The 15,190-nt window shown below is 33.0% G+C and overlaps 1 protein-coding gene across 3 annotated transcripts; it reads right to left on the bottom strand.

Moving 5' to 3' along the window:
* Positions 1-4,305: 4,305 nt before the first annotated feature.
* On the bottom strand, positions 4,306-14,880 carry LOC142633491 (G-type lectin S-receptor-like serine/threonine-protein kinase SD1-1). Of its 3 annotated transcripts, XM_075807729.1 has the most exons (7): positions 13,298-14,834; positions 11,341-11,463; positions 5,820-5,989; positions 5,471-5,681; positions 5,149-5,386; positions 4,906-5,056; positions 4,306-4,795 (listed from the first exon to the last, which is right to left on the bottom strand). In XM_075807729.1, exons 1-7 carry the CDS (start codon positions 14,547-14,549, stop codon positions 4,487-4,489), a joined length of 2,454 nt encoding a protein of 817 aa, XP_075663844.1. In that variant the 5' UTR covers positions 14,550-14,834; the 3' UTR covers positions 4,306-4,486. The 3 variants fall into 3 exon arrangements, with proteins under 3 accessions (XP_075663844.1, XP_075663846.1, XP_075663845.1); XM_075807730.1 differs by lacking the exon at positions 4,306-4,795 and having other exon boundaries at positions 4,917-5,056; positions 5,145-5,386; positions 13,298-14,880; XM_075807731.1 differs by lacking the exons at positions 5,471-5,681; positions 5,820-5,989; positions 11,341-11,463; positions 13,298-14,834 and having other exon boundaries at positions 5,145-5,437.
* Positions 14,881-15,190: the final 310 nt, after the last annotated feature.

Here is a 15,190-nt window from a genome sequence, read left to right on the forward strand (position 1 = left end):
AAAATATACACCACCAATAAAGAACCGTATCAACAATAGTGAATTGTAACAGTCCTTTGAATTTCAGAAGAATGAGTCGTCATGATATTAAACACTATTCACGTGTCATGCTAATAAACTATTCGTGGGACCCTTTTTTATTATTTATTATTATTTAAATAATGGTGAAACGGATGGAGCACATGTGCAAAAAAAAAAAAAAAAGAGGTGTTTAAGAAGTAAGCAAACACCATTCACGTGTCATGCTAATAAAATATTTGTGGGACCTCCTCCTTTTGACCTTTTATTTTTTATTTTTTATTATTATGTCAGTGGCTGTCTAGCCCTTTTTGGAGAGTGGCAGACACGTGATGCCTAAAAAAAATTGTCTTCTACCTTCGTCTTGTCTTCTACCTTCATCCGTTCCTCTCAGTTTCTTTTAGCAAAAAAATAACACGTTTCAGACCTGAATTTCAAAGTTTCATATCTTCTTTATTTCAAATCCATTTTTAACGTACGCCGATTTAAAGCTTATAACATATAGATTCACAATATGAAATCATATTTTGTAAACAGAAATCATATAAGAGTAGTTTTGTTCTTAAAATTTCGGTGTTCTAAGTTTTGTTAAACTATATCTCATGACACATTTAAAGATTTGTTACGAAACTTAAGAAAGATATTAATACATGTAATATAAAAAACATATATTAATTTCAAGGCACGAAATGCTCAGAATCAAAACTTGCCATTGAAGGCCATGTAAGGTGCATAGAAATTCATAGCATATCACAGAAGCATAAAACACATTAAGAACTAATCATATATGCCTACGACATTGAGAACAACCTGACTCTAATACCAATGTAAGAAATAGAGATTTGTAACGGAATATAAGTAATCAGTTTTTTAGCATACCTCTCTTGGCCTAAACCGATGATCACACAGGAGTTTTGAGATTATTCTATGCTGTCTAGAGTTAGCCTCCACACCGACTAGCTATCCAAACATGTTTTCAATTCCAGTTTGTGTAACCCATGAACAAAAAACATTTCTTCGACGGTATTACACACTACTAGAGTGATGCAAACATAACCCACAACCTAAGAGCCTCACAACACTCTATAAACACTATGAGAAATGGAGAATTCGTTTTTCATGTACAACGGATACCACTCTTGGTGTTTATATACACACCACTCAATTAATATGGAGTGGGATAGTGGACTTAGTGGGGTAGAGTAACAATCCAAACCATTACTCCATAACTCTTGGATGGGGTATACAGAAGGACATGCCCACTTTAGGTATCTATCCATATCCTTTTTTCAGTTTCTAACCGCATGTGTTTTGTATTCTCTTTTTCTATCGATGCATTGTAAGGTTTTATGGGACTACTTTATAAGAAAAAAATTTATTCTATTTTTTTTAATTAAGTGTTTCTAAATTGATATTTGTTTTGTATTTCATTTTTCCATTGATGCATTGTAACATTTCAGGGGAAGACATTATAAGAACAATTTTTATTTATTGAATTTTTTAAAAATAGTATATGTTTAATTTAAAAAAAAAATGAGACAGATTATAAATAATTATGATATGGAGGATGTTGCTAAAGTTAAATGTTGAATAAAATAAGATGAGAAGAAAAATAGTAGAAATGAAATGTATAGCAATAAACACCATATCATTTTAGTTATGCTATGTAATAAAATAATATTATCTTTTTATATACTATCTTTATAATGCAATAATATAACATTTAAAAACCAATGAGAATAAAAAAAATAATAACATAAAACACAAAACTAAATCGTATCAAGCTGGATTACCGGTCAATTCCAATTTTAGCAAACTGACCAACTTCTAGTAGTTTAAGGCTGATTTCTGTGATCCATTTGGTGAAGCTTTCAATATCGCATCAATATGTTTTGATGGTCAACCTGTTACACTAGAATAAAAATATATATATACCCAAAACTGAAGAATATATATAAATATATATATATATATATATATATAGAGAGAGAGAGAGAGAGAGAGAGAGAGAGAGAGAGAGAGAGAGAGAGAGAGAGAGAGAGAGAGAGAGAGAGAGAGAGAGAGAGAGGCTTTTGTGTGTGGAAATATAGAAATTATGCATGGAATAAGAGAGGGAATGACAATTTTATAGTATGAGGATAAGAATAAGAAAAGTCAAAAATAAAGGAAGATAGAAAGATAGAATAATAGTAATATTGAGAGTAGTGGGGATATGAAAAGTTAAAATGGAATGAGAAAAGTTGAAGAAAGTTAAGGTAGAGAGTAGTGGAGATACGAAAAGCTAAAATGGAATTGAAAATTTAATAATAAATAAGAATAGTTAATAATAAGATAGATTAAATATGATATTTTGATTGTAATATAATAGAGTATTTAATTCACTTTAAATGTTTAAAAATTGTATAAAAAATTGGAAAAAAAATTGATAACGACATGGCTATTGACCTGGCTTAACGTGAGCATAGCAATATTAAATGCTATGCTTCAGCTTTTAGTAATATATAGATATAGATGAGACCTAAAGTCATATTATTTTCCTTTCATGGCTTTGGAAAAAGAAAGGTGTAGTCTTGCTTTCCTGATTTTAAATGCATAATGTGGTGTTTTAAATAAACTTGATTAAGATTTTGAATTCAGACATTCTAAAATGTGAGTTTAAATCTTTAAAAACCTTTATACTTTATCACCAAATTTCGACTTTTGATACATGATCCTTATAATTTCTTTCAGAGTTTTCAACCTTGTTGACAATAAACTACAAGGTGACAAAATTGACAATTGCTCAAAACAAGAAACACGGGTTGACTAGATCTTTCTATAACCTGTGGCAGCGCCACCTTATATATAATAATTTAAAATTTTATATTTATTTATTTTTTAAAAAAAATTTGGGATAGCCCTAATTTTTTTTAAGCTAATAAAATTAAATTTTGGTACATAATTGGAGCAACTTAGCAATATATTGGGGTTTTTCAAGCAAAAAGGAAAAACTAAAAAAAAATATTGGACTAAAATTTGAAAAAAATAATAATAATAAAACTAATAAAGATTGGGCAGTAGCTTGATTCCTTGATTGAGCATACTATCCAATACAACACAATTTCTAATCTTTTATTATTATTTTTCCTCACTAGACATATATTACTTGTCATTTTTAATTTTTTTCTCTTGTTTATCTTAACCACACTTGTCTTCTGTCTCCTCGATTTCTACACTTCGTGTGTGTTTTAATATATTATTTTTAGCCAATTTATTTTACTATTCAGCTTATTTTTTGTACTATTTATGAGCTTACTGTACTTTTTAGTACTATTCATGGACCCAATTGTACTATTTCAGTTAACATTTACCTTTATCTACAGTATTTTTAGTAAAAAATTTTCAATTTTAGCAAAATAAGCGGTTCCCAGACACTTTTACATCTACATTTTAAATTTTATTACATCTTCATTTACACTTGTACATTTATGTTTTGTCTTCCTCCTTATTCGTAACTTTTGTGTCTTCTATCAATACCAGTGCGGCAGTGTTTCTTCTCAAGTTTTGAGTTTCAAAGTTCTCAATACGATTTTTTTTTAGCTGTACAGGTACCTTTGTTCATTTTTTTTTTTTTTTCCTTTTGAGGTTTTTCGGTGTATAGAATGCAAATTTGTTTTGGTTTTAAAAACAATTTTTTTTAAACACAAAATTCATGCCGGCCAAATCTTGAATTTCGGCCAATATTTACCGAAACTTCTTGAAACACCCGAAATTTTTTCAAAGTGAAATAGGATGAGTTACTATTCTGGTTTGTTAACCAGAATGGTAATTTCCGATCATTCAACGGAATGAAATTAATAACATTGAATCAAACTTAATTACCTAAAGGCTAAAATGAAATAAGATTGTGTAATTTATGTTTCTTAAGGAACACCTTGAACAAAATTCCTAGAGCTGCCAATGTCTATAGCTCTTGTCAAAGATATGAGTTACAAGAAATTAAAGATTTTTAGTTTTGTATACTTATTCTGTGATCAGTGGGAATGAATATTGCAATCTGCACAGAAAAATAATAGGTTGAAAAGGCTTCATTATCTTCACTGTCCTTTATGGTAAACTACTGCACTGAAGGTGCAATTTCAGAGGAAAAAATCAAATTCATATGAAAAGATAAAAACTGTTAGGTCGCATTGAAATTTTCCTTTGATTTTGTTCTTTATGTCAGTGATGTGCTAGGCCTACTAATCACAGAATGTGTATTTGGAGGCTTTGACTGGCTTGGTAGTGGTTCACATCTTCACAAGTATATTGTGATCAATCCCAAATTGCTTCATTTTTAACAAAATAAGATTTAACTATTACATAGAAATAACCAAAGAATATATATCTTCCTAACCCTTGTACATTTTAGATTTTGGAATATAATAAATTGAATATACAAAGCTACATATTCTTTGTGAAGAACATATACAGCGTTCTAATCACCATGCTACCTACCCTGTAACATTGTAATGGTTAATTCAGTTGCAGTATATGGGGTTTTCCCTGATGATGACGAATCAGTCTCTGTAATAGACCTTTCTGTGTAAAATCCAGGCTGTTTTGGTTGAGGTAGTGAAGAATTCTCACTATCCAACATCAAAAGAACAGAAGCGATTGGGGGCCTGTCTTCAGGGTGTTGTTGCACACACAATAGACTGACTTGTATACATCGTAAGACTTCTGGTTCTGGTATCCGCTTTTCCATCAAAGCATCCATCAGTTCCATGGCCCTGTTTTCGTTCCATAATTTCCATGCCTAAAAAAATTCCAAATTAATTAAAACAGTAACATATAGAAGGTAAAAAGATACAAGAAAATAATTGGTTTAACAATCCAAAGAAAGAAAATCTTCTGATTCAAACTCACATGTCCTAAAAGGTTGAAATCATGATCAGGATGATAAAATCCTCTATTCTTCTTTCCACTCACTATCTCTAAAACCAATACACCAAAGCTAAAGACATCAGACTTCACAGAAAAGAGCCCATCTATTGCATACTCCGGAGACATATAACCACTACAGGCAATGAACAAAAACATACATCAGTGGCATATGACTACATGCAATTAGGAGAGAGAGAGAGAGAGAGACACCATTGTCATACATACTATGTTCCAATGATCCTACTCGTATTCACTTCAGTTTGGTCACCTCCAAATGTTCTTGCCAATCCAAAGTCTGATATTTTGGGATTCATCTCACCATCTAGGAGAATATTACTAGCTTTAAGATCCCTATGTATGATTCTCAATCTTGAATCTCGATGAAGATAAAGAAGTCCTCGAGCGATCCCTACTATGATGTCAAAACGCTTTTGCCAATCAAGTGCAGTACCTCTTGTTTGATCTGGGCCAATATGAATCAAGTAAAACAAATAGCATTGTTAATGAAGGAGATAAAACAGATTTTAAAAGGTTGTGGGTGGCTTACTGAATATATATAACTCTAAACTTCTGTTAGACATGAACTCATATATCAGCATTCTATCTTCTGCATGAATACAACATCCCAATAGCTTTACAAGATTTCGGTGCTGAAGTTTTGCAATCAAGATAACCTCATTCTTGAACTCTTTGAGGCCTTGTCCTGAATATCTGGAGAGCCTCTTGACTGCTATTTGTTCTCCACTTGGGAGTTCACCCTGTGTTAATCAATACTATATTTTAGCTGACAAGAGATAGACATGTGCAGTTCATCATGACTAAAAGGAACAGTTCGAAAGCATTGAGTAGCTTCTTTTTTTTTTTACAATGAGTTCATAAATGTAATGTGAAATTACCTTGTAAACAGGACCAAAACCACCTTCACCAATTTTATTTGAGAAAGAGAAGTTGTTGGTAGCAGTTGCAATAGTATAAGTGTCAAATAGAGGAAGCTGTAGGTCTTCCTCTTCCTCAACTACACTAGGCTTGTCATCTTGATTTGGGTTATTTACTCTCTGCCTCCGAGCTGTCAAATTAAGAAATCATTAAGCGAAAATACACGCAGACAAAGGTTCTCTAGCACATACAAGTTCAAGGGTGACAAGCCAAATGAGATGTTTGATTACACATGCAACAGTTTTATTTGATCAGATTACAGCAGCAGTATATCGTGGAAAAGTTTCTTTATGTTGCCTGAAAAATCTTATTTAGACCCCTAACTACTTACACAGCAGATTTATTGGATTGATTGCACACAGATCTCACAAGCAATTATATCAACAGCTGTTATACTGCCGAATCTAATTAACAACACACATAATTGATAACAAAGTGGAAAATCAACAACAAAAAAATACCACGGATCCAATCTTGTAAGAAAAGCCACTATAGAGGAATAGTTACAATAGTCTATATTTACAAAACTCTTGGAGCAATCTCTGAAATCCTTCTATATATAGATCTTCTCCACGAATGAACCTTATTCACAGGAACTAAAACTCCTGGCACCGCAGGGAACTCTTCAAAGATTTGCTGAAATGAACCCATTGGCAAGATCTGTGTGGTTTCAAACAAATCACACTATAACTCTCTTTAGGATCACAAGAAGAGTAGATACATCAAGGTATTTTCTCTTTGGATTAAGAGAAAGAAGGGATCAAATTTGGAGTTGTTTAGCTTTGGTATGGCACTTTTCCTTGGATCAAAAAGTCATGCAAAATGTGATTTACATACGTGCACAAAGTAGGAATCCCCCTTCTAGCAATCTTTAACTGTGCTTGAGCAAATGTGCTAGTCTACAGATTTTTATAGCAGCATTTTGACAGGCTTTTACACCCTATAACTTGACTAAATTACATCAGAAATCAACCCTTGAATCTGACATTGCCCGTTACTATGCACAGAGATCAACTAAATCTCCATCATAGAACAACCATATTGGCTTTCATAAGTAAACACATTCCTCTTTCTCGATTAAATTAATAAATTCTTAGGACTAACAGTTTCAGTCTAGTTCAAATTCAGCAGTAGATAACATGTTAAAAAGCACAATGCATGTGAATATGCCATGTGCCTAACACATGCGCAAAAACCTTGTAATTAAAATTTTGTCTATCCTATTGACATGATAAAAAGAGACTATAGTATAAAGTACACCTTACAGAAATGTTAGGTTTTTTCTTCATTTTTAACTAAAATCGTGACTTCATGAATCATGATTTTAGTTAAAACCAAGCCTATGTGTACAATGTGTATAAGAGTTATTTCCCTATCTTCTAAACAAATACATCAAAATAAGGCAGGACAAAATAACAAACAAATAAACCGTCTTTTTTTCCCTTATTTTGTTTGACAAGATAACGAACAAAATCAGCAGTCTTTTTTTTTCCCCCTATTTAGTTTGACATCCATTCTTTTTTCAATATATATATATATATATATATATATATATATTGAAAATACAAGACAAGACAGAGAATTGAGAGCCTTAAATACACAAGACAAGACAAGAACCAACCTCTTTAGTCTTTATGCATCATCCTTAAGTTTAGATGCTGTTGTCTCCTATTTTGCACAAACTAGAAAGGTTGTGGCGATTTCTCTTTTGAGTTTTATTTTCCAGAATTATGTTGTAACAAGGAACAAGCAATTGGACTGCGCTTTTTTTTTTTTTTTTTTTGGTACATAATGCGCTATGTGCCTTGTCAGTTGTCACAACACAGAAACGAGTAAGTGGGCCGAAGGTAAAATGTTTTCTTTATGTTTGGAAAAGTTTAATTATTCCATGCCAAAAATCAGATATTTGACCCTCGATGGTTTATGTTTAAAATTCATTGTAGTTCTAGTCCCTACTGGAAAGTAGATGGAACATGCGTAATGTGTTTTTCGGCCACACCAGCTGCCTTAATGAATCCAATAAGACTTGACAATCCATAAGGGGAGCTGATATGTGTTTCGATTTTAGTAAAACTAGTCGCACTTTGTAATTGTGATATAATGTATAATTTTTATTTAAATTTTGTGGAAGATAATTTGTTCTTCCTAAAACTTAAAAATTTTCTAAAATTATTTTTTATCTATCTATCTCTACAAATATATTATTTTAATTATCTTGGGTGTGTTTAATTAATATTATTCCTTTTTGAGGTGGTCTATATTTTTCTAAATTATGTTATGATACATTATATTTTTTCCTAAATATTTTTTAGGATTACACTTTTTAAGTTTCAAATATATTAAGAGAATAAAGATAAGAAGAATCAAAATAAAAGTAAGAGGAATGCATAAAAAAAAAAAAGCGACATTAGGTTCAGTAATGGAAAAATAAAAAAAAGTGAAAGGAATAAAGAAATGTAACAGTAAAGTACAAAATTAATAAGAAGAAGAAGAATTTAAAAAAAAAAAAGAAAAAAGAAAAAAAGAGAGAAATTGATGGAAATAAATGGGTGATGTGGCCCGCGTTGATGTAGCTCATCAACAAAAGCGTAGTAACAATCAATGTTACGCTTCAGTTTATATATATATATATATATATATATATATATTGGCACATATTAAGCAAAGCCATTTATTTTTAGAAACATTTTCTTGAGAATTGAAAAAGCTGTCAATACTTTTTCAATTCCCAAAAAAATATTTACAAAAATAATTAATTATTGTGTGCCCTTAGCGCACACATTAACAAAATCATATATATATTACCACATAAACTATACTTCATGTTACACTTATGACCTTAAACTATGAAAATACACTCTTGCCCCCTAAACTATGAGAATGCACAATCGCCTCATCATTGTTGGCCTTGTAATTCAGTGACTAGGTGGTGAGAGAAAGGGTATTAACACTAGTGGAGGGGTCTAAAAGAATGGGGGGGATTAAACTCGGTGTGATGTTTCAAATATGGCCATGGATGAAATGGATGACCGAAGCAAAGATTGTGGGGTCTGGGTTTGTTGATGACTAAAATAAGGAGCTGCTTATGGTTTCTGGGTTGTTCATCTCAGTGGGTTTGTTGCTTGATCTCTCTCTATATGTTTATTTCTGGGTTGTAAATTTGCAAGTTTGATGTAATTTTTCTGGGTTTGTTGTTTGATATTGATTTATGGGTTTGATGTTCACTTCATTTTTTGGATTTCATGTAAATTTCTGGGTTTGTTATTCATCTCAATTTATGGGTTTAAGTTTTCTTTTCTTTTTTTCTTTTTTTTTTTCTGGTGCCATAGGACCTTAAGGAAATGGTGAAGATGGTGGGTCCTTGCAAATTTTTTGCTAGACTCTAATTTTTAGATTCTATGCATCTCATCAAATGGTTCTGAATTATTTACAAGATTTGATTGTTTCAAATTTTTGTTTGGATTTTCTTATCTTCTTTAGTTGGTTTTTGTTTTTTTAATTGGTGAAACAGAGTGGGAGGGACAAAAAAGCGTCATGTTTGACTGAGAATGACAGGGGTGTTTTGGTCTTTGAAAAAGGGGTATTTTGGTCTTTGACTTGGTTTTCTGTCAAATTTAGGTCCATTTGGATACAACTAAAAACTAAAAATGAAAATGAAAACACCATAGCAAAATAATTTTTAAATGTGTGAATAGTGTCATAAGACCCATTTTTAATGAAAAAGTTATTGAAAAGTGAGGTTTGTAGGTCCCATGAATAATGCACGGGATCCACTCATGTGCAAAAAAGTCAACAATCCCGGTTAAAAAAAAAAAAAAAAAGAGGCGTGAAAGGCCAGCTTGGCACTGTTCATAAGCCTCTTGCATTGTTCATGGACAATGAACAATGCAAGAGGCGCTGTCCAAGAAAAAAAAAACTGAAACATGTTTTGGCAAAACCTGGTTTATGTTTTTTTAATCGGTGAAACAGAGTGGGAGAGACAAACGAGCATCATGTTTGACTGAGAACGACAGGGGTGTTTTGGTCTTTGAAAGAGGGGTATTTTGGTCTTTGAATTGGTTTTCTGTCAAACTTAGGTCCATTTGGATGCAGCTAAAAACTGAAAATGAAAATACTGTAGCAAAATAATTTTTAATGTGTGAATAGTGCCATAGGACCCATTTTTAATGAAAAAGTTGTTGAAAAATGAGATTTGTAGGTTCCGTAAACAGTGCATGGGATGCACTGGTGTGCAAAAAAGTCATCAATCATGGCTAAAAAAAAAAAGAGGGACGTGAAACGCCAGCTTGACACTGTTCATAAGCCTCTTGCACTGTTCAAGGACAATGAACAGTGCAAGACGCACTGTCCAGGAAAAAAAAACTGAAACACTTTTTGACAAAACGTGGACGCGTTCATTTGAATCCAAACATTATCTTAACTGGAAAATGGATAGTGGTGTGCAAAGTGTTAGGTTGTCTTCGTTTACGGTGGTAAGTGTAAAATGGGGTATAATTTAGGGTGGTAAATGGTAACTCTCTCTCTCTCTCTCTCTCTCTCTCTCTCTCTCTCTCTCTATATATATATATATATATATATTTATAAATATAATTGATAGGTAACACCCACACTGTGTGAGAGACTGAGAGGGTGCTACATATTACAGTGACATAAAATAATAAAAACTCTATGATCAACCCTAAGAGCTGTGAGAAAGAAAGAGATAGAGGAGAGAGAGAAGACAAATAAAAAATTATTGAAAAATAATAAAAAAATAATATTTAAATGAAATTGTAAAAAAATAGAAGTTCTGATATAGGTTGTATGGTAAAGTGGTGTGTTATATATTATAAATATAGGTTTTGAAAGTATAAATGCTAAATTATTTACCCTCTTTGATGAGAATGCTCTAATGTCACTAGCGTGTATGCTATTCTTTTGTCCTTGAATCGTATGAGCATCTCTCTCGATCGGCAAATTTATACGGTCATGATGGACCACATGACAGGGACAGAATCAAATAACAATATAACAAATGTTACCCACCAGTTCAGTGCTACCTAAATCTTTAATAAAGCTCTTGTTTTCGAAATCCAATGATTCACCGAATTATAAAAAGTAATCAAAGAAGCATGATAAAGAAAAAGAACTTTTCTTCTAACATTTCCAATATGATTGCAGGGACCCAAAAGGTGTTCAAAAATTTTGGAATGACTTTTGTTTGGGTGCAATATGGAACAATTCAAGTCTATCTATCTATCTATGATAGTGGCACATTCATATAAAAGTAATAAAAAACCATAGTAGTTGGTGTGAAATGCCATCAGTTTTGTCAACCAAAAAACTTTTTAAACCATATAAATAAATATTATAAGAAAAAAAAACAATATCAATAAATAACTAGATATTTTATTAGCACCAAAAAAAATTTAAAAAAAAACCTAGATGTTTTATTAAACAATTAGAGGACATAAAGAATAAAAGAAGTGTTCATGTACTTACCTTTGCTTCTGTGGAAGGTTCTTTTCCAAATCAATAACCAGCTGATTGATACGAACAGAAGAACCCCAAAAACTACTGATACTGATATGATCACCACGGTTCTTTGGTCCTTGTTCTTCGATTCTATAACCATCCACAAACCAAAATTATAAAACAATAATAATTTTTAATAGCATTAAATAATTAATTAATGTATTTTTATTGGGCTAGCATACTTGTCCAGACGTGTCCACTGGATTTAGATAACTTATTTTCATAGATTTATTTGACTTAACAATTAAGTTAGAAATATATAATTGTAAAATATGTAAAGTTTAAAAAATTGTTCATAAATCAAATAAATTAATGAGAAAAGGCAGTCCATTTTCTACACCTAATCCCACTCCATTCCTAAACAATTTCTAAATCTCATGAGTGTAGGACTTTCCTTACAATGCCTCCTTACTTTGATAGAAAGAACATCAGCAGCAAAGAAAATTTGGACTCTCTCTAGACTTTGGGGTTTGGTAATAATTAAATATATAAAAGCATTCAAGATTCAACGCAACCCAGTCAAGTGATAATGCTTCCAATACAAATTAAGTTTCAATAAAAACTGAAAGCTGAGCTATGTGTTCAGTGCATATACCATTCAAAACTATTGATTATAAATTTATATTTTTGATATTGATTAAACATTTATAGCAGAACAAGAATTTCTAAATTGATCGTTTCTGGACTTGATTTTGACAATAAAGCCATAAGATAGTGAATAATATGCTCTCTTTTTCTTTTTTTTTGATGGCCAAAAAATTTTATTTTAAGAAACTCAAGCTACAACGACAAGCAGCCTCACCCCCTCACAACAAAAACAAAACAAGGGGGCTGAATTTATAATATGCATATTGCGTATCCCATACGAGACAAATATGGTTCACTGTCAAAACTCAAAGTCAAAAAAAGTTAAAAGCTAGCAGTATGTAAGCTATACCCCAAGAAAATAAATGTCCCAGATTTTCCGTAATTTTATATAGTTTACAATGACCTAGTGCAATGTCTCCACTCTCCCCCCAAAAAATAAAATCACAGGGAGAAGAGAGAGAAGAATTAGTTTCTTTGTCTATGAAACATGATCTATTTTGTCATTAGTCTCCTCAAATAATCCTTTCTTAAGCTTCTCTGTACTTCTTTTTGTTGACAGGTTGAAATATTATCGTCGGTATGGACTCGTTGATCTCACGTTACATGACAGTATTAGCTACAAGCACATATATCACTTAAACTGCTCACCAAGTAAAGTAAGGAGAAGACTCCCACCATCAAGCCACAGGAAGTGGTTGCTTCCCTCTAGTGCGTTCTTAATCTTGAAAGGGAGTGGTTGGTCTTAGGTTCAGCCACTTCTAGGCTTTGATTGGTCATGGCTTATCATCCTAATCAAAGGGAAGCGTTCGAGATCTAGGTCAGCCTAGTGGTCTTAATCTTGAAATTTTTTTAAAGGGTTGTCCAAAGACTACAGCCTTGGGTTGGACTTTATAGGCCTATACAGGGATTCATCCACTCTGGGCCTACAAATCTCAACGAATGTAATTATCATAATGATCTCAATCTCATGCTGTAATAATCTAATACCTTATACTCAATTCAAAATGAATGCTAAAATGTTTGTAAAAATTCAAAGTGATTAAGCTAAAATCATTATGTAGGTAAGCACCTAAGTGTTTGATGTCAAATACAAGTACATGGGCTGAACCAAAGAGGAAAATAGAGTGAAAATTACACATTTGAATTGCTATATCTCTTCTTATTTTTTCATCTAAATAAACTTGATCTTGTTATGTAATCTTGTTGATGATTTATCTTTGGATTACTTGTTTGTATTTTGTCATTAGCCATTAGCCCAATGAAAGAAGAAAAATGTGCCATATTTCTGCATTTCACCAGAGCAAAGTACTTAGATTCATAGCAAAGAGTGACTTACCAAGTCCAGAAGCAGCCATTCGAATATACAAATCTTCCCCGACTCCATTGTGCACTCTAATATCAAGCAAGTTCCCGAACCAAGCCACACAACCACTAGCCTCAGTGTTGGCAAAAGCTGTACACGAACAGTTCCTCAAACAAGCTGCCTCACAATCCTTCAAGCTCATCATCGTACTATTAACAAAAAGCTCCGAAGTATCGGGCAACTTCAACCCAGAAAACTTCCTAAACCCCACTTTGGTACTACAATTCAAAGGCATTTTTCTTATACACCCACCAGACCATTCCATCAAGTTCCAATCTGCTTGTGTTTTTGGAGTAAACCCAGTTGGGCACTGGCAAACTGGGGACTTGTTCATGTCGCAAATGCCATTAGGACCACAGTGTCCATACATATCACATTCATCTCTCTGGATGGTATATATATTCAACCACTCACCACGCTGCAGGTTCCATTTGAGGAAATCTATAGAGCCGGACTGATTCACCACAAACCTTAAGATTATTGAACTATCACTGTTTTCAAAGGTATAGTACATATAGCTTGTGTTGTAAACAAAGATTTGATTAAGCACCGGGGTTCCTTCAAGCTGAGGATCCCCACCAAAGCGAATACCATCCCAAGGCCCGCTTCGAAATTCTATCTTAGTACCCTTGCGAAGAACCAACTGTGGAAGCCCACGAGGGTCTACTTTGTACGTGAAGTCCCCAGTGGATGGATCTTGAAGACTCTTCCATGAAGTCAGGAACCAGTTTTGTTTAGACGTTAGGTTCCATCCAAGCTTCATGCCCGGTAACAATGTATCACATGGATAATCAAAGCTCTGCCATGCATAAGCATAGCTTTTATCATTACTATCTTTAAGCACAAGGTTTCCTGTGTTTAAGAGCTGCAAGACTGGATTATTTGCCATTGAATTCGATGACCAGATGGTAATAACAGATTGATTGTTGGCGATAACTATGTTTCCAGTTGGGGTGAGGGTTATAACACCGGAAAAGTCTATGATGGGGCTGTTTTTGTTGGCAACCCAAACAACTGTTTGTTGGATATTGTTGTACCATATTCCCACATAACGATTGCTGGAATTCCCTGGACTAAAGAAGCCTAATATGAATGCTTCGCCTGTGGAAACCAGAGTTTGGTTGTCTCTGAGATTTTGGTTTGAAGCTAAGGTGTCTAATCCAAGGGAGGTTTTGGAAAAGGAGATAGAAATGAAGCAGACGAAAATGGAAAGAAAGAGCTTCATGGGCTAAACCTCAATTACAATTTTACTCAAAGATTTTGTAGGTCTGATCAATTGGTTAAACAACAGGAATCAGATATGGCTCAGAAAACTGTCTTCTTGATATATCTAAGAATTTTCTATGAGGAAAAAAACAAAGAAGTTGAGAGGAGCTCATTATGTAAACACAAGCCGCCTGTATTGACCTTGAAGTCAATGGTTTGTACAGTCGGTGAACACGGGTTCCTTCTTCTAGCAGTAATGGGAACACTATTAAGTATTGGTTCATAAATCTTTGGAGTGGTTATGACCAATGGAGTTCTCTCCATGACATTTGTGTACATGAGGGATTTTACTTCTGGGGCGCATTAAACAGAAAACTTGTTGGAGCCTATCTTATAAAATATTTATGAGACCAAAGATATCTGGCGCTGAGTTTAATTTTTTGTTTGACTGGCTGAGCAAGCAATGATGCTGACAGAACATTAGACTAAAATTTTTTTGGCCATCTAAATCAAACTTTGAGGCTTTGTATCACTCTACAAATGGGCTACATAATTAAATCTTTGAGGATCTTTGTAGTCTTCTGTCATAATATTGAGTCCCATGGCTCTTTATGGCTGACACATAACTAGAATGAATTCACAAGAGAAATAAGAAACGTC

The sequence above is a fragment of the Castanea sativa genome, chromosome 5 (assembly GCF_040712315.1).
Source record: "Castanea sativa cultivar Marrone di Chiusa Pesio chromosome 5, ASM4071231v1".
Classification (NCBI taxonomy): Eukaryota; Viridiplantae; Streptophyta; class Magnoliopsida; order Fagales; family Fagaceae; genus Castanea; species Castanea sativa.